Source organism: Zootermopsis nevadensis, unplaced genomic scaffold, assembly GCF_977971745.1.
Source record: "Zootermopsis nevadensis isolate Lab colony 2312 unplaced genomic scaffold, Znev_1.0 Znev_ptg000004l, whole genome shotgun sequence".
NCBI classification, from domain to species: domain Eukaryota; kingdom Metazoa; phylum Arthropoda; class Insecta; order Blattodea; family Termopsidae; genus Zootermopsis; species Zootermopsis nevadensis.
This window is the reverse complement of record NW_028259136.1, coordinates 3,534,615-3,557,848: the sequence shown is the minus strand read 5'-3', so window position 1 is coordinate 3,557,848 and position 23,234 is coordinate 3,534,615. Positions and strand designations below refer to the sequence as shown.

Genomic DNA, 23,234 nt, shown 5'->3' with positions numbered 1-23,234 from the left:
AAGTTCAACCATCTGCAAATCCCCGGTCAGGAGAATTGTGTGAGGGGTAGTTTCTATTACCACTTCAAGTAATACATCTAAACTACTATTCATGATGAAAACATCAAGTCAGAATTCCAACACTCTTTACAAAGTTACTTAAAATTGTTGATTGAAAGTTAATGCTTGTAAGAAATGTATAGTACTGAATTTCATAATAGCATGATAATAGCAATTCTGAATTCGAATTGGAACAGAGTTTCTGGAACTTTTCACTCATGGTGCAATAACGAAAACTCAAGATTTCACGCAAAAACAAAATAATTACTTTTGATTTTCCTACTGAACCGTCTTAAAAAAAACATTGTATTATTCTCATGCCAGTGCAGTGTTTGGACCGAAGGTCTCATCTTCTGATTAACCGTTCATTAATGCAACTTTACTTATCACTTTCCTAATATGGTTTGCAATAAAAGTCGCCAGGATGTGTGACAGTCGTAAGTGTACAGGAAATAAGCGACAGATTTATTTTCTATTATCAGGGCGATCGGTTTGACGACGGAGGTAACAAATACTTCCAAAATGTAGGAAAACGCATGCCAGACTACACGGCGCAACATCTCAGAAGACATCTCAACTCGCCGCCGTGAGAACCTGAAAACGTCACCACGTCCAAACTGCCGCGCGTGCTTTCGTTCCCTGTTGTTCCACGTGTTTCGAAGAATCCAATTCCGAGACCCGTGAAGCATTTCGTAACAGGGTGAGGAATTGTTAGCATCCCCTCCCAAACCCAAATATGTAGGGTTACCCTTTATCGGCTGTCCGCGACACTTATGCATACGGAGAACCTACTTATTTAATTCAAGTTCAGTTCTTGGACAGTTCTGCTGCATAAAGTCAACTGCGTTAAGTGCAGACAAAGGGAAGTACCAATGTGTATCTGTCGTTAAGCACCACACTCGATGAATTCGTATGGAGGAAACGGAAGTAAAGCTACGAGTAGCCTTAACCTTGGCATTAGATGGATGTGAGTGGCCAGCTTCACGGTCCAGAAACCTTCCTTCCGATACGCACAGTACATAATAAGTTACTAACAGAGCAGAGACAGAAATTACCTGCAATGCTGGTGTCACCCATAACCAAGACACTGCTATCAAATTTCTGGGTTGTAACACCGGTGGACATACAGGTAGATACAAGCGTTCTGCATGAACATACTGCTTCCCCAGTTCTAAAGAAGAAGACAGTGTATTTCTTCGTAACGGTCGTACCAACATACGAGTCCACATATCGCAAAAACCCTAAAGACCGACATCAACATCTTCACCGCCGAGGCAACTTCAAATATACAGTAAGACGTTTAGAAATGTACAGGAAAATAAACTTAAAATCTTTCAACAGAAATTCAGCATGGCCAGTGTTTTTTTCTACGCCGTTACAAATGCATATAGTCAATGCTTCCAACAAGTATACCAACAAGTGACAATATGCAGTTTTCAACTTTCGAGCATAGCAAATCTGTAGTACAAAATAATACAGAACATATAGTCATATATTCTGTGGCTAACAGAAAAGTTAAATTTTAACACTACTTAATGTACCCAATATCGAAAAAAATAAGTAAAATATAGGCTATATATCTAATGATATATATTTTATTATGTTACATTTCTTTAGACAACGATCTCTCCTTTTAATAGACCTAATTAATAACATTAAATTTGAACTTAATGAAAAAGACAGTTAACTGTTACGGGCCAAAATATAAATTCCACTGAAAATTTAATGTAGACACCATAAATACCAAATTTAAACCCATTAACTACTATTCGAGATGAAACATGGCTTTGAATAAATAGGCAAACATTGTGATTCCTTTTATTTTACGCCGTTGGTGCAAAGAACTCTTAACGCATTCGTAAAGCGTGCTCAAAGACGTACAAACATGAGATAATAACATGTTTGTCATCACTCAGAAACAAAAACACACGAACAGTCTATGAGATAATAATAATTGTGTGTAAATTTCCCACTACCACCACTAATCTCGACGATACACGTTTATTAACAACCGTGAGAGTGAAAAGATAAACAAAACAATGCTGCAATCCTGAATCTTAATATTGTTCGTGAAACAGGAAAACAAATTCGCTTTTGCACCGATGAATGCTAGTAACGTGCTTTTAACCAAGATGGCTGTCTTCTGAGTCTTCGTACTCACCGCCATGTGAACCTCAAATCCTACTTCCCTTTTAACTGATGATATTCTGCTGAAAACTGTAACGCTGGGTAAATAAGATCTAGGTAGAACATGCTTCTATGTGATAACACTACGAACAACAATTAAGACTTACAGGCTTGTAGTTATAAGATACATTCTTATTCATATTTACATCAATACATATTTCGAGTAGGCCTACGTTACGTGCAAAATATGACATAAATTTTACCACCTCCGCCATGTAGAAACTTATTCCTTGTAAGATTTGAGGTTTTCACAGCGGTGAGAATGAAGATTTCTGTCTTCTGGGTTGTTGCACTGTGTAGTCTGGTAGATGTTTACCAACGTTTCAGAGGTCATACTGCCTCCGTCATCAGAGTATGAAGATTTCTATCTTCTAGGTTGTTGCGCCGTGTAGTATGGTAGATGTTTACCAACGTTTCAGAGGTCATACTGCCTCCGTCATCAGAGTATGAAGATTTCTGTCTTCTGGGTTGTTGCACTGTGTAGTCTGGTAGATGTTTACCAACGTTTCAGAGGTCATACTGCCTCCGTCATCAGAGTATGAAGATTTCTGTCTTCTGGGTTGTTGCGCTGTGTAGTCTGGTCGATGTTTACCAACGTTTCAGAGGTCATACTGCCTTCGTCATCAGAGTATGAAGATTTCTGTCTTCTGGGTTGTTGCGCTGTGTAGTCTGGTCGATGTTAACCAACGTTTCAGAGGTCATACTGCCTCCGTCATCAGGGAGATGAATATTCAATAACGGTTTAAAGAAATCAAGAAACGTTATTAAAATACCGAAGGATGAATATTTTGGGACGCGCCTTATCTTGGATTACTACCAATAACATGCAAAAATATAGATATGGTACCTGTGAAGCGATTACATCCGACAGCAACAACATGTTGTTGAATTAATCACTGCAACATCACGAAACATTACGTGAGAAAAGGCAGTACACTGAACCGCGACACTCAAGAAACTAAACGTATGTATCGCAGTTTCTTGATGAGACTCTTTCCTTGGCTGCATACGAAGACAATTTACTCGCGCCGAGAACAATGAAGTGCTCCGTCGCTATGTAATTACGAGCCCAACAACCGTAGCGAGCCATCTCAATGTGCTCACCTGTACAGGGCAAAACGACTACCTCTTATGCGTGAACTCGGCACCAAATTAGAAAAGGTCTGTCTGGCTGTCTGGAACGATGTCGGGTACCAGTAACTTGCGAGTACCTGCACCATCTATCCCCCCTACCCAACATCCCTGAAACAATATATCACCATACTAAATGGCGCAACAACCAATAAGACAACCATCTTCGTACTCACCTCCGTGAAAACCTCAAATCCTAAATGTTTTACGACTTTTACTAGGAATTGCATTCTTTTACATTTGAAGTCAATGAGAACGGGTCAAGGTGCCGAATGGTGGGACAAAAACAGGCAGAACATTGACCTCTGAGGTGTTGGAGGTGTGTGGAGTTCTTGAGACTGATGAAAATATAACGAACCAGCCGACCTCAAATAGACCACTGTAGCAGAAAAAAAATGTGGCAACACTACTACTAAATTAAATGCTAAAATGAACAGTTAATATTGGCTTGACATAACTCCGTATAATATCCAAATAAACTACAACATCTCTTTAAACCAACACCGTTTTCCACTTGTAGAATTTCCCCCCCAAACTACTTGCAGTTTGCTCATCCTTGCAAGCCGACTGGGACTGCCCGCCCATTCACTCAAGAAACACTACCGACCGACCGACTCACACAAAGAAACGGCTCCCGCACGATGGTATCGGTAGATACAGAGTGTCGATACGCTCCACGTATCAATATGAATTTATTATTTTCAGCCCCGGGCTGCAATTACCGTGGTATTGTACGGTATGTTGTACAGTAAGGCTTCCTGTGCTTGCAGGTTCAGAAGCCAATTAGCGTGTCGGGAACATAGATGTTTTCGATGTGTGAAATTAAACTATTTTATGACAATATGCTGAAGCGACTAACATAACACGAAGGTACCAAATACGAGTGCTGGCCTCACCACTATTTAACCTGACTTTTCATGGTTTCTCTCAGGCCCTTCACGTGAAAGCCCGGAGAGCATAATTGGACTCCACTCATTTCCAATTCACAGTACATAATCAACTTCTTATGTCATCCGAGAGTTATTAACCTCGGCTATATTCATCATTACACTAGCCGTCAACATTGTATCCTTCAAGGGCAAAGTAAAACTGTTCGACGTTGACACATGAAACAGTGGAGTCCAGATGAATGGAAGACAGTTCAGAACTCGCAGCGTAGCACAGCTAACAACGCTGTACTGTTGACTTTGAAGTCCTTCCATTGCCTTGAAGCATGCAATTGGTGACACATACAAGCAGATACTTTGCAGAGAATAGCAGACACAGGCGGCAGAAACTTCATACTGGAGTCGCTGGAGACCGATCTCGTTTGACCTGACATTGTCGACACGGCCGTAGAGAAACGCACGTTATAAAAACGCAATAAAATAACTATTACTTTCTGAATGCAAAACACGTGTCTGAGTATAAAAGGGGGGCAACATATGGCCAAAGCTTGTCATCTGCCTCACTATTCGAAACGTCCTTTGTGCCTGTCAGACTTGGCAGCTGTCTGCATGCACTGGGGAGCCATGTTCTTCCACATTATTATCTATAAAACCACTAAACGCATTTCGAATAAATGTGGTATCCGTAATCTAAAAATTGTCAAGCAACGTTCGTTTTCACCAGTATCGTTGTTTATAACAACCCTTTTAAAATTTTACTTCATACGGCAGTCAAAACATTTTTCTTATATTTTTCTTCAAAAATAGCCAATTCTGTAGACAAATTGGGCACAGGCGAAAACAATACAGAATAAAAGCATACAGCTATCTATATTTCGAATATTAATATATAAGAAAACAGTATATTATAGATCTGCTTTTGTGAAACCTTTAAATTCATATGTATTAAGTCTAATGCAATTCAAAACACCTTTTTTATTTTTATGGCGTTTATCATTTTCACTTTCAGTAAAGAACTTCAACATAAATGCCTACTATATTTCCTTACTATCGCCTTCATACCATTATGGCACAGAACACATGGCACATACCACGCATAATCCGTGGATGGCGCATTAAAATGACAGAGCGACCGAAGCTGCAGTACTAGTTTGGACGTAAGAGGTTCCGCATTAAATTTACTACAACAGTAGAGAGTAGGAAGGGAAATTTACCTGAACGTGAAATAGGAATCATGATACAGTCTGCAGGAGGTCAAGAACCTGAGAGAACTAGTCTGCAGACAAAATCTAAACGCTGGAGTCTCAGGCTGAGGTAAGGGTAGGCCTAGGCAGGGCTCGACTGTGTCACGCAAGTGAGTCACAAAGAAGTAGAAATGAATGCTGTGCAATTCGTACCAGAGCCATGCCAAGGGACGACCCATACAAAGAGTTTAGAATAAGGTAAGCTTCACTTACAAATAATTACTAAAACTGTGGTGATACGTTCTCTCTCGTAACGTTGCAAGCAGTGTCTTTGTCATGTAGTTTATTTCAAGAACCACTTGTTCTGATTCAGTATTTATTATGAGAAATACAGGACATTCCGAAAGCGTTTCATTCTTAGTTTATTTTAAATCGCTTTCTGAATCTTCCGTGGCCTATTTGTAGGGATTTTCCCAAAACTGGGCTGTAAGGACTGAGGAAAGCCTAGAAAAAACTCAGTCAAGTCTAGTCAAGACTTAAACCAGGGAATATCCCAATACGATACAGGAAATGTTCGAAATTAACATCTTTGTTACTAAAAATAAAAGGGACGGGTCAGTTTCGGGTTGGAATAAATGAATGTCAATCATGATATGAGTCTGTTATCGATATTAATTAATTATATCTTTACATTTCTAATTGAACTGCAAACAGCCTACGAAATAAACACACTTAGGAAGCCCACGCTTCCGTCTCAGATGTAACGAAAATGTATAAAAATGGCTGCACATCAAAACAATAAATGCCGGAAAATAAACACAAACACAAACAAATATAATTAATGTCTATAACTTAATCCAATATCTTACAAATGTCCAATGTATATTTAAGATAATTTAAACAAATAATAAAAAACATCACCCAATGTTGTGGTCGAGTGATTAGAACTCCTGCTTCATTAATATTCGGGAGGTCCCGGGTTCAAAGCTTGCCTCAAAGACAGTCCTTTCTGGCTTAATATTTTCGTGGCTTTATTCAGTCCCTCCAGGCAAACGCTGATATAATACCTTAAATGTGGCCGCTTTATTTCAAATTTTCTCACATTCATTATTCATTGAACATCCAGCTACGTAATTTAAGCAACAGAAAACTTCGGTCCATGTGCACGTAATCTCTCTACTGCTGACTATTTCGTCAGAAACAATATTTTACATCTCCGGGCAGTGTACTGTCTTTAAAATTTTATTAAGTCTGTAAATTGTTGAACATAAACGCCGATGAGGTATGTAATTTACCAAGAATGCGTTTTAAAATAGGCGTTCAACCCTTTTTATAATCTTACGCTTAGCCCATATTAAGAAAACATAGAAGATAATATACAAATAAAAACTTTTATATCTTTGCGCCTGTTCTGTTTGCCTGATGACACCATATCCACCCCATCTCCCCCTCTTGGGTAATTAAATTTACACTCTACGTAGTTATATGACGCACACTGAGTAAGTAAACAAACGATGTTGTCAAACGAAAGACGATAACATTAATTTATGTTTACTCAGTTTTAATAAGTTAACCTAAATATGTACTTATCCGACATGAAATATTGAGTTTGAAGCACAGTCACGTGTTTGTAGTATCTCTGACCCCAAATGGAGACTAACGTGAAAAAAACAATAGCATCTCCTGTGTAAGTGAATGTTGCGTGAGTAAGAAGCCAGCTACAATCACTATTGTTCGAAAAGCAGCAAACAATAAACTGAGCCCAGAGAAATGGGACGCAGCATCGGTGTTGTGTTCGCATCAGCACGTGCGCAGACTAGTTCTACCAAACTCAAATGGTTTCCCTGGGCTGAAGGCCTTATGTTCTGTGACGGAGTCCGGCAAATCACCTTCAAAGATTAAAATTTAAATGTGTTGAAACATTTTTGTAAATATTCCCCAATATCAAACTTTATTAAAATCTGTTCACTGGTTCTCAAGTTCTTACATTCGGACTAATGGATATGGCGAAACTAATACGAGATTTTTTAAACTTTTAGTTGATAATGCCCCTGAAATGTCCCCAAAGAGTAATTATAAAAATAGTGGCCAGAAGAGGTAAGGTACAGCACGATCTGTCGTCACCAATCCTAGGGGTAACATGCTTTCCTGTGACCTGCACTCAGTGCAAAGCAAAAAATTTAAAGTTTGAAGCTTTGCGACTTAAATATGAAAACTTGTACCTCCAACATTAAACCCTGGAGATGGAGGCAGCATTGTCCTCCAAAAGACTGGCGCCAACCAATAATATCACACAACTCGAAAGACCACCGATATATCCTCACCGCCGTAAAGAACACAGATCTCACTAATAATAATGGTTTACGTTCCGCGCAGGTTGGGAATTAAGATATTCGGAATTGAACTGGAGGAGTGCACTTGCCTGAAGTGTGGGCAGCCTGCGAATATCTGCAGCATCGAGATCCTAGTACTGTTCTTCTTCGCGGGGGTGTATCTCTTTATAGTGAGTGTTATCTTGATGACTCTCGCCTTCAGCACAAGAAACGACACATCTGCTGTGGGACAGCGTCACACAGGTACCACAGGGGCAATAAATACTTTGGTACTGATACGATTTTATCTGTGACATGCCAGATTAACCCAATCCACACACCCCAAATCTTATTTCCCCAAGGTTAATTTTAATATTATCCTCCTATCTACAGATCTCTTCTGTTCAGGCTTTCCAACTAAGATTTTGTACTCATTCCTCCCCATGCACGCTACATACCCTTCTCATCTCATCCTCCTTGATTTGATGCAAGTATAAATTATGAAGCTTCTCAACGTTCAGAGATCAAGTTTTACGCCCACAAAAACACCATGCAAAATCATGTTTATATACACTCTTTCCTTAATACCCATCATAATATAAACTCGCCTTTACTTCCTAGTTTTTAAGCGGTTGCTTTTTAAACCCTCTCCTCTCAAGCTCACTTCACCTTAATCTATTTCATTTCGCTCCCATAACAATAGCGGGTAAAGTTTATACATTGCGAAGTTCTTTGTTGTGTGATATTCTCCACGAGCTTCGAAATATTAGAAAAGTCACTTGTACAATTGGAACGTTGTACTGAAACCACATCCATGCATGACAGATAAACCCCCTAAGGAGTGCAATCAGCCCTCCTCCTACTCGTAATAAACTGCTACATCCACATATTTTCAAAGAGCTCTGTCTCCCAGTTTTCTCCTTCCTATAAGAATTCCAATGTTTGCTATTCAAGGACTCGTCGAATATTCTCATAATTTCTTCGCACGTCCAACCACTCCTCAATATCGTGGATACTATGATGTTGGCCGGTGTAATGACTTTTTATTCGTCTATTTATTCAAAAAATAAGGTTTTGTGCCATAAGTAATACATAATTGTTCCGCTAATTTATTAGTTTGTTCAACCATTCTCCTATGTCCTAAATACCATGCTGTTGGCTGCTGTCTTTACTTTAATTTAGAAAAATATAACCTGCTATTCTAAGAATTCGGTAATGTCATAACGTTTCACATGATTGTTCCATTCATTTCTTTGTTTGTTCGACCATTCTTGTGTCCTGGATACTATGCTGTTATCTGATGTATTGGTTTCTTCTTACAAAGGCTCATATACACCTACCTATGGGTAAACAGTATTGGAAAACAATTTACAAACAAGTTTCGTCCGTGTTAGCAAACAGTCCGCAAACAAACATTATACGTTTCATGTTTCCCGTTGGAAATGGGAAGTAAGATACGTGTGCCATCATTAACCCGAGCAAGTGCTCAGAATGTGAACATGCGAAAATACGACGCAGGTCAATATTTTGCAATAAATAATTTGTAGGAACACTTCAAAATTGGTCTGTGTCATTTTTATAAAATTTACAATACCACTTCCATCTTCTACTTCTAAATCACGTTCCTTCTTTGATAAAGTGCCTAGACCACAAACACACATGTTACCGCCTTTCATTTAGCAGAAATATACGTCGAGTGCAATTTTCATTCACAGGGCATTATGTTTTGAACCGGCTGATGAGTTAGCTGTATGGACGCAAAACTCTTTGGAATGTTCCGCAAACACAGTCGGCAAACTGTCTGCAAACATTCTTCATCGACAATGTCTCTAAATGTGTACAAAAGCCTTTGCTCTAATAATCCCGTTGCTACTTTCTTATTATGCTATTTATTCGTTTATCAAGCATTCTTCTGTGTGACTGTTATTACGCTATTGGGTGAGGTCAGCTTCTTTGATTCTGGTTTTTCTCGTGGTCGACCCTAGGTTTTCCAAAACGTCGCTTAGTCTTAAGTTCCTGCTCTTTTCCCTGTTTAATATATAGATATAACAATTAGTAACTCATAGAACGTTCTGCAGGCACACAACGCAGCCAAGCACCGGACCTCCATGACAGCCAAAGCGACGCCCACACACATCCCAGGCAATCAACACCCGTTGCTGGCGTTAGTAACTTCGATCTAGCATCACGTCTTCGCGAATTGAACGGAGATGAAGATCCGAGCACAAGCTACATGTCAGGTGAAGTCCTGAGACATCAGCATACTTCGTCCAGACCGGTGGCACCCCTCGTTGGAATGTCTTTCAACACAACCGCAACAGAACGGGTCCGTAGCAGGTATTCCAACACCATTTTGCAGTTACAGACTCCGAACTTCGACTAATATAACGCATTGTGAGATATCAGGTACTCGCGGCGGAGGGTATGGAGACAACTTCTGGGATGCTGCATCGTGCAGACTGGTAGAAGTCTGCCAGACCAAGACTAAACGGCGCAGCATCCCAGAAGACGGCCATCTTAATATGTGAAACTACTACGTAAATTAAAAACATAAAGCAACAACCAATCACCTATAAGACGCCAGCACATGTATCAAATATATCCTAGACAATTAACAGTGTCCAGCATAATTATTTGGTGCAAGACTATCCAGATATTGTAACTGCTTCAGGTCCACTAACTTCGAGGCTAGTCGACTTGACTTCCCCGGTCACAACACGCCAGCCAGCCATGGCGAAGATTCATTCTCATCTGGGTATTCAAGGCGGGACAGATCCTGTCCCATAGGCAGACAAATCGCAGGGCCTCACACTCCCAGCAACGCTTCCAGAAGGGTTTCTTCCAAAATCATTCAGCACAATCTGCAACCCGCACAGTACTGGGTCTAGGTTACAGCACGCAACGATTTCTTGTAAATATCCCAGAACTGAATAAAGTTTCAATGTATTGTACATTACGCTTTAAGGTAAATTATCAACGAGTAATCAAAGAATTGGGCAACTTGTTGACCCGTTCCGCATTAATAGGCCAGTCCTTTTCAAAATATAGGAGGTTTACACCTACAAGAATACACGGTGTCAAAATTCAGAAGACCACAATCCACAATCTACATTTTATACGTCGATACGAAGACGTATCACAGGGGGAAAAATATATAATATATACACCAGACAAATACAAAATGATCTGAGCGGTATAAAATACGAATTTAACAAAAAATAACCGACATAACGAAACGAAACACATAACTGAAAGCAGACCTTCAGCAGGTTTTTATACCAAGCGAAACAAGCAGCAATTCAAGCAATTTACTGATCCAGCAACTTCACTACAACTAAAACGACTGTCTTACAACATTTTCTTGACTATGGACATAAAACATCGGCCACTCCGCAGCCCGACCTGTTCGGTACTCGGTTAAGTATTGTTTCGCAAAATTACTTTCCCGACTTACATTGTGATTTTTCAAAGTCTCCTCTCGCAAATTACGAAACGGCACTGGACTGCATAAAATAAGGTAAGGCTGACATCTCCCTTATGCTCGCAAATTCATTATTCGCAATCAACCTACTACATCCCATTTGACGCTACACATCCTCACCAGTAGATACCACGATGTAAAATGAGCAAATATGTAAATGCAGTTTCTTCCTCAGGACCTTCACCACACCTCGTTTACTATATACGGATAAGGGACTTCGTTTAACACTTTAAAACCCAGAGGTAACTGTATATACCACACACTTCGACAATCAGTAACTCTAAATTTACTCAGAGAGCGTATATTTTACATATTTTTTTGTTTCTCATAATAAACGGCAATTATTTTCGAGCTGATCTTTATAATGCAGAAGCGTTGTTTCATCTGAAATAAGACCTGAATTTTTAAATGTTATTTGGAGGAGAATCTGTCACATTCATTCGACTTCAAAGGGTTTATTTAAGTCGGTCAATAAATTTTCTCTGGTGCCGGGTTCGATTCCCGGCGGTGCCCGAATTTATAACTTGTGTTGGGCAAGGCCGTGGTCTAGACAACACGGAGTTTTCCTCCGGGGGCTTCCCCGGTTTCTCCGTGGCATCCCAACAATTACTCCATTCACACACAGAAGAAGGCAATGGCAAACCACTTCTGGATCATCTGCCAAGAACGTGTATGAACAGGTCCCAGTCCGAGAAAAGGATGGAAGGATCCTGTTCATAATATGTCGCCAACCTCCTGGCGTAATAAAGAACAAGAATAAACTTTCCGCTTTTACAGAACGTAGAGATTCATTACTGTGCTCATAAAGGCATATCTGGGCTCCATACTGAGCTACAAGAACAGTAATCCACACTCTACTTCTCCTCTAAGATAAACGTAGATTTTATACGCCCACACAGGCTACGCCAAGGCCTCCCTCCCAAATGGTCCCTCCTTCCTTTGAGTAATTCACACCAAAATTATGTACCTTCATCACGTTGTTTGACTTGCATTATAACACAGCAATTCTGTTCCATGTTTACGTCAGACAAGATGAAGACAGAACATGTGTACTGAGTCGATTTATTTACCGTGAGCACTTGGATTCAGCGATAGCATTCAGAAAGCCAATAAAATGATCAAACAATACATCAAGTGAGTAAAGGAATATATGACCCTCTCTGTCAAAGATTAGATGCTTAGAGAATGTTCACATAATTATAGTTTATGTATGATGTCTGTCACTATGTACTTAGCTTACAATTTTATGGTGTTTGCGCATCGTCTTCCCACAAACAGGTATATAAAATAATTTTCAGTACACAATAAGCAGTTTTCGTGTTGTAAATATGGCATATGTGCGTTATTTTTAACAGTTGGAAATAAACAGTCGTAAAATAAGTTTAAATGAGTAACTGCGATAATTAACGTAAACCATTACGACTGTGCTGGTACAGAGAGTGTGTCTCTTGCGTCATAAATTTAACACGACTCGTATGAATAGCACGGGTGGGCTAGTAATAACCTCGTTTGGTGTTCAACCGAGTTCAGCGGGACATCAGATGACACTTTGTGTTTAACGGCACGGCAATTACTGCACAGATTATTCAGTGACGAATAAAAATAAAAGACGGTTATGTGTGCCAAATTTTATAAAGAATGCAACTCATGTAATAGTGTGGGTTGTTTCAAGATACCATCCAAAATGTTTCGGGGAAGGAATGAGGAAAACCACGAAAATATCAGTAACTCCAGTGCTCCGGGTGAGATTTGAACAAATTGTCCTGAGTAAAAGTCAAAGGCGACGCTGATGGATCAGCTTATTCGATCAATCACAAAAAATTAAACATATAAATACCAAACAAACTCCTGAATCGACTTCCAGAATTGGTCTGTAAAGTATTATAATTCATTACGACTGGTGAACAATCAAACCACGTCGGAGCAGACACACCAATGCACAATTCGCTTGCCAGCAGCCTGGCCGTCTTTTGTTAAGTTATTCGAATAGCGTATTATTGTAATATTCCTCATTTCACTGCAACTAGCAGAGAAGGCCCGTTTAAATTCAACGGGGAACGACTGCTTTCGTATCTTCATCCCTTACCCCTTTTCTGCCTTTATTTCATCCCTTTCGTAAAATTATCTCCTTTATATTCATTTCTAAAAGCTGCCTAATGATAGCAACACTTGTAAAATAGAATTATTACTGAGAACTTGGGCAGTCATGGATAATAATAGGTTTTCCTATTACATATATGTGTGTGTGTGTGTCGTCATATCGTATATTGGTACAGTCCCGTCCAAGAGTCTCACCCAATATTCTCTCATCTACACCTAGGTATTCAGAGTTATATCATCCTTGTAGGCTTTCGAACCACAATTTCTGTAAATAATTTGCAGTCTGTATCTGATAAGTAGTACATTCTACATCAACGAAGGACCTAAAATAGCAAATAACTTTCAATCATACATGAAAATACAGATTGTGGCAAGTAATTACATACACAGCCAGCACACGTCTAGCCTGATGTAAAAAAAGATCACGGGTTCGATTCCAACCGTAGGAAATTTACCTCAAGATAAAACCAATTTCTGTTTAATGGCAATAATTTATCTTAAAATGAGTGTGGAGTCAAATACCAAAATGTCGTGTATATCAAATATACCTCAACCAATGAACAATTGGCAACGTAAAATGTTCATACAAGGAAGAAGTACTGAAGACTACAAAGCTAAATTCATAAGTAATCGTGAAATTACGTTAAGTCAGATGAGAAAAAATTATAGTCCCAGATGGCACTAACTCATTCGAGATGGAGCGCGTTCTGAGTGGGTCTAGGAGTAGTGGGAGACACTGACTTTCTGTACGACATGCGACTTTTAAATTGCACAGAAACTCAAGAGCTGGTTTTTTATCTGATGTAAAACTCGTTTCATATGAAAGAGAATGGAATCTTTTTTTTTATTCTGAAGATACGAGATTGAAGGCAAACATAATTTATTTTGACTTTCTCACTGTGCTCTAACAGCTTCTTGTCGATGGACTATTAGTTCGCTGCTAAAGACGATCACTTCACCTCTGGCCACTTTCTCCACGAATGTTGGTTGAAGCGTACAGAACCTAACCTAACCCAAATGTTAAAATGGCATTAGTCTGTGTTTGTAATCATTCTTAAGAGCGTAAGATTACCATCACACAAGAATATTTGCAGTGGACAACACCATGCATACAGCATATGTCCGGACCGTAAGTTTTCTGTAACTTTAAAATTTCAATGTTTGAAATAATTCCGCAGATACAAATAAGTTCACTTTCACTAAACTGAATGCAGAGTAAAAAAAATGTCAATAAAATTCAAGAGTTAATAAAACTTTCTTCAGTAATATTGAAATAATTTCCAAAGTTAATAACTGGAAACTGAGTACCGATAGTCTGTAAAGACCTGTAAAACGAAAAGTTGAGCAACTCCATTTGTAAGAAAAAAAATACGCCCAGAGTTGCACGCTCAACTGGGCTGTGATATATACACAATACAAACATAGCTGTCACGCCCCACCCAGACGGCCGACATTTATTCAAACACACGAAACGCTATCGTGAATAGAACCTTATAAACAAGGGAAACTTTACTACAGAACTGATATATAACAGCCATATCCCAGTAAGCCACTCCACCATCCAAAAACAGACAATGCTTTATTACGGAGTATTTGGTGTCCGTCTGGCAGAAAACAGTACAAAGTATAACGTACAGCGACAGGACCGTGAACTTGTTTGTGAACGAAACTAAACGTATCCTACATTAAAGGACTGCCTCATCTGACTGTCTTCTGGGCTGTAACGCCACGTGGTCCACGGAGCCACTACCAGGAAAACTACAATCGATATATTCAGATACTTTCTCATCGCTCGATCCCAGAAGATGGCTGTCTTTTGGGATGTTTTGCAGTACAGTTCAGTATAAGTTAACCGACACTTCAGGCCGATTCGCCCTGAGGATGGAGGCAGCAAGCATCTCCGAAACGTCGGCAAACTTCTACCAGACTACAACCCAGAAGACAGCCATCTTCATACTCGCCGCTGCGAGATCTTAAAATCTCACTAAAATACTCCTCTAAACGCTTTTAATATGTGATCCGCCGTAATTTCAAGGCCTTCAACAGCTTCCCAAATGTAAGCCTCCTTAGGCTTCGCAACAGAATTTATTTAAGGAGTAATCAACTTCTCCTACAGCATAATTTTCCTTCGTCCTTCTTGGCTACATGCATTCGGGCATCGGCGATAATAACCTACATTCTGCGTCTCAGATTGCTGTAAAGGAGAGGGGAGTACAGAATTTCCATTGCATATACATACGTACGCGTGTAAGGAATTTCCTATTGAAATAATGACGTAATGTATGTGCACAGAGCACGCCATATTGTGAAATACGAAGAATATGCTAAGGTTTTAACACGTAATGTTATCGCAGACCTGAAGGCCGTTTAAATTAGCAACGACATGTTTCCATGCGTGTAAGTAATTCCATCTTTCGACTTTGTTCTGCCAACTGATTTCGCACCAAATCTATGTTTTAATTTGTAACGCACTTCGTACGCCTACCATTAACGAATGCCTACCTATTTTCCGACTATCTGGTAATAGACCTGCAGGTCAATACTAAAGATCCAATAGTTCTTATATTTGAATCCTGCTAATGTCTACGATCCTGTAAGATTTGAGGTTCTCACGGCTCTGAAGATGATCTTGGTCTTGCACACAAACAGGTAGATACTAAAGATGGCTGTCTGCTGGGTTGTTGCGCCGTGTAGTCTGGTATAAGTTTACCAACGTTTCAGAAGTTCTTCCTGCCTTCTACCAAACTACACGGCACAACAAACCAGAAGACAACCATCTTCAGACTCACCGCCGTGAAAACCTCAAATCCTGTACAGGTAGATACCAACGTTTCAAATAAACACATTGTCTCTCCACACTGCCATCAACACTGGCTTGCGTTTTACAATCTGCCATTCTACCTGTTACATGTTGAGGAAAAATTCACTCTGAAGCCTGCAGAACCCGGAAAACCATCGTCAACTTAACCGCCGTGTGGGTTTAGGTAGATAGATAAAACCTTTTGGAGATGCATAATGTCACCATCTTCAGGGCTTAAGATGGATGAAGTACATTTCTCCGAAAGAAGGCAACGATTAAGTCTTCAGCAATTTAATTACAAGGTTAATTAGTTAATCTCAAATTTTACTTGTGAACCTAAACACAATTTTAAAATGCTTCAAAGGCCATGTGGAATTGAGCCGCGTCCCACTTCTGTTCCGCTCAACAAAGGTTGAACCTTCAGGAGGATGAGAAAGTTTGTATGTGAGTGGTACGCTAACGTTGAATTACAAGGTCTGTCTTCAGATATACTGAAAGTAATTTGTTGGTACTGATTAGATACAACCGTCTGTAATTAGTCCCGAAGTTTCAAATATAGTCTGATCCTTAGGTTGAACAGTTCCAGTTCCCACGAACATAGTACACATCTAAGCTCGATTAGCCGCTTAGTATGTAGAGCTTTTTGAAATGCACTGGGTAAATGACCGGGGGATTTATAAATTAGTGTGTCGATTTGAAAAGACATGGGAGGTAAGGATAGTGGCCTATTTTCAAATACTTAATCTCTCTGAGATGACTAAGGGAAAACTATGACGACACCCCTCAAAAAATATACAGATCTCGACGAGGGACGAGTTTCCAGCCCAATACTTCCAGGATATGAAGCAAGAATGCCATATGCATCGAAGGTAAATTAATAACAACAATACTCTGTATGCATTTGATTAAAGAGGCAAAAAAAATACGAAATGCAATATAAAATAATGTCTGTGAGTTATCTTTGTGGGAAAGACAGAGGAATACACTGTAACTACCTGCATGGAACAGAGTCTTTCTTAATAAGTTAGCAATATCCTCAGCTAGTCAAGAAATTCTTTGCATTTTATGGAAACCGAATGTTTATTGCCGTGTTCACAAGAACCCGTCACAGTTCATATACTCGGGTAAACAAATTCAATCCTCACCACTAAACCTCATTTTCCTAATATCAACTTTAACACTACCCTTTCATCGGCAGGTTTTCCCACTGGTATCTTCCTCCAGGCTTTCCAACAAAAATACTTTAATTTCTCATCTTCCCCCCCCCCCCAATGCGCGCTACATGTCCAGCCCATCGCATTATCCTTGATTTGATCATCCTAATAATATCTGTTGAAGAGAACGAAGTGTGGAGATCCTCATTTCACGGTTTTCTTCAGCCTTCTGTCACTCTACCCCTCTTTGATATAAATATTCTCCTCCGCATCCTGTTCTGAACCCTCAAACTGTGGTCTTCCCCTAACGCATGTCACACACCCATACAAAACAACCGGTAAAATATGCATATAGTTGTATATTTTAATCTTCGCGGTTTCAGACAGCAGACGGGGAGACAAAAGATTATGAACTGCGTGATGGCAAACATTCCCCGAATTTCACTCTGTTCTTAAATTCCTGGTGAACGCAGTTTTGGTTTGTCGCTACCAAATTTTTGAAGACTGCTACATTTTCAAATTATTTATTAACAAACTTTTATATCTCTGATGCGGTTCCTTGTGCACCCTTAGGTCTGTATCAGTATCAGGCTGTACTCTTAAGATGCTCTTGTTCATAAGACGTGATTTTGTAGTCTCTAAATTGGCACGAAATTACAAACCATGAAGAAAGAGAAAGAACAAATGGTCCGAGCAAATAAATGGAGTTGGAACAAATCAAATTACTGCCTAATCCGTAAAGATATAAAAACAGTGCAGTACTTAAGTTTGCAGGTGGAATCCACTGAGAAAACAAGGGCAAGTTCCTCGCCCAACGAAAAGTAGGTTAGTTGGTTAATACTACTCAAGATATTCTTCTGAACAATAACTGTATGACGTCACTAAATCTAATTAATTCAGTGACGTCAAGTAGTGTATATTGATTCATATTAATCATCTTTCCACTTAAAAGCAATTATGTTCTACATCTTTCTTATCTGTGAACATAGCTATAATCCGTCTCATAATTGCGCCTATCTGAACAGATTAAGTTAAATACAGGCCTCCAAGTTGTTACATTTAGTACAATTACAGAGATATAACATAAATTCGTTCTCATGTCCGTCGTTTGGTGATACCATCATACCTCCCCTGTTATTGTTTCTTCCTCAGAGCGTTATTGTGAAAAATGGTGTAACAATAAAGTGCCTGACTTGAATGAAGAAGATGCTCGGTTCAAGTCAGTTTCTATCGTGGTTTTCCTCATCCTCCGGACGAATGCTAGGGCAGCAAGCCTACCTCCTGCGTCGACAGCACTATTTCCTCCACAAACCTTTCCAACACAATAATAAAGTTTGCAGCCGGCAGAGAATCGTTAAAATAACCTATGAACCTAACACTAGCTCAGTCTTCCCCCGGACTTCCCGGAGTGTCCGTAAGCTGACGAAAACATGGCGGTTAAAAAAAAAAGAGAGCTCGAAACATTAAAGAAGTACTCGTCTTAAATCGAATTCAGCAGATATCATCTTACCATTCTCAAACCCCTTCTTTATACTCCGTCCATAAAAAAACAATTATTGTTTTGTGTGCCCCAAAATGCTGCATAGTAATAGATTGGATGATAGAAGTTCTGCATTATTCAGGATACTCCCAATGATGTCAGCATCTATGAAAGAATATTATTAAAGTGTTGACGTCATTAAGATAGTCAAGGTTAACGAAGGACCTTATGACAAACTAATTTTTATTCCAAGAATTTCCGTCATATCTAATATCAAGGTTATGCTCAAAGTTATAACAACTTAGTAACAGTTCAAGCTGTAAAGTTCCCACCGTGTGTTCAGTTCCTTAATACGTTCAGGAAAAATGCTAAAATACAATCACAGAATGACGAGCTCCGTAATTTTCACTCTTTGTCATACATTATTAGACCTGTACAATAAATAAAGATGGTATGGGCGGGGCATGTAGAACGCACGAATTGTGTGAAAATTATTCAAAATTACTTTAAGTTCAACACATAGATACCGTGTGCAATTTCACTGTCCCGACACTATGCAGTATAGTCAGAGTTACTAACGACGTCGTTAAATAAACAGCAACTAATAAAACCAAAACTAATGCATTATAGGATTTGAGGTTGTCACGGCGGTGACTACAAAGATGAGTCACAACCTTGATGCGGCAGAAAGGACCTCTGAAACGTCGGTAAACTTCTACCAGACTACATGGCGCTACAACCCAGAAGACAGCCATCTTCGTAACTTCATACAGTAGATCCCTTCTTAATAAGCTAATATTTGCTTCTCTAGTCAAAAAATGTCCTCTTTTACGTAACCCGAAAGTGCATTACCGTGTTCACAACAGCCCGCAATAAGCCGCGAAGAAATTAATGAACTTACCTAAAACAGAATTCATTTCGGTGAGCGTCTCCAAGTGAGGAAAGCACCAATGAACTATGATTTCTTTCCTTCAACCATTCTACATTTTTTATGAATTAACAAATATCCTTCTCTAAAGAACGTGTAGATGAGACCTTGAGATATACATGTGTTGCCCTGAACTAGATCAGAAATAAACGTCACCAACTCATTCGTGGACAATTACTTATATTCCTTCATACCAAAAGCAGCACAACATACAATTAGGGGCAGGAACGTTTACATCTTGCACCTTTTACAGCTGCAATCAGCATTAACTTTCTGCGCCTTTTACAAATTAAATCAACATTAGGTTTCTGTAATTTTACAACCAAAATAAACGTTAGCTTTCTCAAACCAATACTCTATAAATAATTTTTAAACATGGCCGCAAATGAATTTGTTTTCTACTGTTATTAAAGTAACGTATTGGTAAGTCGACACGCGACGCACCTGCTCACCTGACGTGAACCTCAGCATGTCGTAACAGACTTCCGTAATGACAATTTTGTATGGGATTCCATAAAATCACTTGCTCGCCGGACCATATCGCACAACGAGACTCTGGCACAATGCTAGGACCTAGTGATACCCTACATCAAGACACGATCTCGTTTAATGTTTGTTCTTATCTCGGACAGGCTGGCAAAGAAACTGCTCTAGAAGTGCGTATGATGCTAAATATAATACAAGACCACTACTTATTGTAATAGATCGTTTCAAAACGTTAACAAATTAAGTGTTAGAAAGCAAAAAGTAGAAAAAAGTCAAAAGTTGAAATTAAGAGAAAAGTAAATATATTTTTAAATTTTATAACACCATCAGGTTAACTTTACAAATTAATGAGTGGAAGATACGAAGTAATAAATAAAAAATGTTAATAATGTTAATCTTATGATATTCTAAATTAACACGTAAAATCATATACTTAATGAATTGAATTATTATATTACTTAGGCATATTAATTAGCCCATTTTCTTTTGATTCATCACTCAATAAAGGAATTGAATTTAATTATTATTATTACTAATATGATACATTTTTATATTTAGTTTCATTGTTTGTTTTTGTATTTGTAATGTTTTACTTTTATTATTATTGAAATGAATGTAATCATTGTATTATATTTCATCCTGTAATGTTGTACAGTGCTTGACTGTTATTGGCCTTACCTGGCTGTTGTCAAGCACTTAAATAAATTAACTGAATTGAATTGAATTGAAAATTCACTATGCTTTTAATGCTACCGAGGTTGCACAGCCGAAATTAAGTTGCAGGGGAATCAGTCTGTGGCAAGTGTTCAAGAAGATACGCACTGACAATTTCGAACGGTATGCGAGATAAAGAAAGAATGTTGTTTTTGTAAGGTCATCCCCAACATCAGAGAAACTTTCTCCATAATGTTATATAGGCAGCACAGGCTCGGGGTCTGGCTTGGTGAAGAACCTCTCACTCTCCATACGCGCTGCACGCAGCCCGCCTGACCTGCTCATCAACAGACAAGTGGGTCGGCAGACCACTCGGCGTTCATCTGCCTCGTCTGTGGCCACTCACCTAACTGCCGAGTTCATGGATGCTGAATATATATTCCATTGCTATGTTCTCACCATGCAGTGCATCCAAATACCATCCTTGAACTTAAAAACTAACTTTACGAATAAACTATTTTCATGGAGTCCTTATGAAGCTAGTCGCTCAGCTAGACAAGACATCTCCCATCTTCTATGGAACCCCAAGGAGCGCACAAAATTTTCTTTTCAATACCCAGGTTCTCACGACGGCAGTTTTCATCTCCCTGATGATGCAGAACGTAAGTACCCCTGAAACGTCGGTTAATTTTTACCGGATTATGCGGCGCAACATCCTAGAAGATTGCGGCAGACGTGGCGTCTCGAGGAACTTACTTGGAGACTGAGAAAAACCATGAGGAAACTTCAGTTAGGACACCCGGCACTTCCGCTGAGATTCGAACAGGCTGCCTCTAAAGTACAAATCCACAGCCATACCCCACTTTTGTGCAGCCCGAAAGTTCGTCATGTTCTAAAAAAATCCCACACCAGACCCAATCTTCAGTCACCTAAATTCAATCCGAACCCTCCTACCATATTTTTTAAAACCACATTAATATTATTTTCCAATTTGTCGTGCCTGGGCAAATTTAATGTTTATGCATTTTCGATACTCAACCAAAAAAGTCATACTTATTAAAAGCCATGTCCGAAATAATGGAAGAATCAATTACCTCCGATGACCATGTGAGAAAATGTTACGGCATTGGCCGCGGATTAGCCCCAAGTTCTTGCACAATCGCCCACAAGTATCATATTCAAGGAAAGCCACAGTGAACTGGACCAAATTTGCTTTGGGTTTACATGGTAGACTGGAAATTGCTGCCATCGTGCTATGGAATGGCTTCTCAACAACACGTGATACCTGAAACCCCACAACTAAGTTCACAAGATTATAGAGGTACGCCACGGCACGTGACATCCAACGCAGGTTCCTAATGATACAGTATATGCATTCACCTTAGAGCATGAGTGGCGTATCGGACTGCAGCATGTCTCTGGTTGTCAACGATATCGTTTGACACAAACAATAACCAACCTAGTTGCATAAACGATTGTGATTTGTAATCGAAGGGTACACAGTTCATGTTTAGCCAGAGCATCAGTTACCAAGCTGAGGTTTCTCGTGGTTTTCCTCATCCAATCTATGTAAATGCCAGGATAATACCTTGAAAGAGGCCATAAAAATGTCCCCTTCAGGACATGTGGTCATTCTCTCATCTCGTTCAATGTTCTTCAATAGATACAGCGACGTTATATAAACTCCCCAACACACGCACTATTTTTAATCGAATGGTACGAAACCTACGATTTACTGCCTGTGTTGGCCTACTTCGGTATTTCATCAGGCCATTAAACAAAAATCACATCCTTACACGGATTTTACGCCATTGTCAAGACTTGTGTGAATTGTCTGTACTTTCCCAGTAGCAGCACTCTTTCTACCTGTCCGAAATAAGAGCACGCTTTCTTATTTCCTGCTCTGTGCAAAATAGTTCTCGTTTTACGTCGTATTTAACTCATTCTTCGTCAGATTCAACCATGTCGTATACAAGTAATGATAAACATCCTTTTGACGAAATCTGTATAACATCTAAGTGAATGAAAACTTTAACAATTCAGTTTTTAAATGTGGTCTTCGGGGTTGTTACGTCATTGTGTTGCAACGTATGGGAAGAACATGGCTGAAGGGCTACTCGCACATTGGGATAATTGGTTCGAAACCCACTCGGAGCACTGACGTAGTTTCTCGTTTATCTGCGTTATCTTACGTGCGTACAGGCATTTTGATTCAGATTGAAATCTCGCAACAAAATTTTCATGTAAAACTAGGGAGTTGAGCAAATATAAGCTGTCCTTCGCATCATCACATTTATCCTCAGATGAGAAGGCAGATTCAGAATAACATCATCATCATCAAGCCAACGTCTTCTTATTATGCTGTGACCAACAAAAAATATTTTCTTAAACACTGACATGATTCCCTTACG

General features: G+C 39.3%; 2 protein-coding genes across 4 annotated transcripts in view; one reads left to right on the top strand and one right to left on the bottom strand.

Moving 5' to 3' along the window:
* The window catches only part of Rhp (GTP-Rho-binding protein rhophilin), a 104,038-nt gene that overhangs the window by 78,496 nt on the left and 2,308 nt on the right, over positions 1-23,234 (bottom strand). Inside the window, exon 1 of one of the 2 annotated variants that reach the window (XM_087342896.1) lies at positions 3,074-3,121. The exons of the other annotated variant lie outside the window; for it this stretch is intronic. Coding sequence (XP_087199022.1) covers positions 3,074-3,106 — 33 coding nt within the window. The 5' untranslated portion in view covers positions 3,107-3,121. Of the gene's footprint in view, positions 1-3,073; positions 3,122-23,234 lie in introns of those variants that run through there. 2 annotated transcript variants of the gene reach the window in all.
* Positions 5,391-10,691, top strand: LOC110830846 (uncharacterized). 2 transcript variants are annotated; one of them, XM_022066184.2, is made up of 4 exons: positions 5,391-5,558; positions 7,805-8,004; positions 9,819-10,077; positions 10,412-10,691. In XM_022066184.2, exons 1-4 carry the CDS (start codon positions 5,479-5,481, stop codon positions 10,626-10,628), a joined length of 756 nt encoding a protein of 251 aa, XP_021921876.1. In that variant the 5' UTR covers positions 5,391-5,478; the 3' UTR covers positions 10,629-10,691. The 2 variants fall into 2 exon arrangements, with proteins under 2 accessions (XP_021921876.1, XP_021921877.1); XM_022066185.2 differs by having other exon boundaries at positions 5,433-5,686.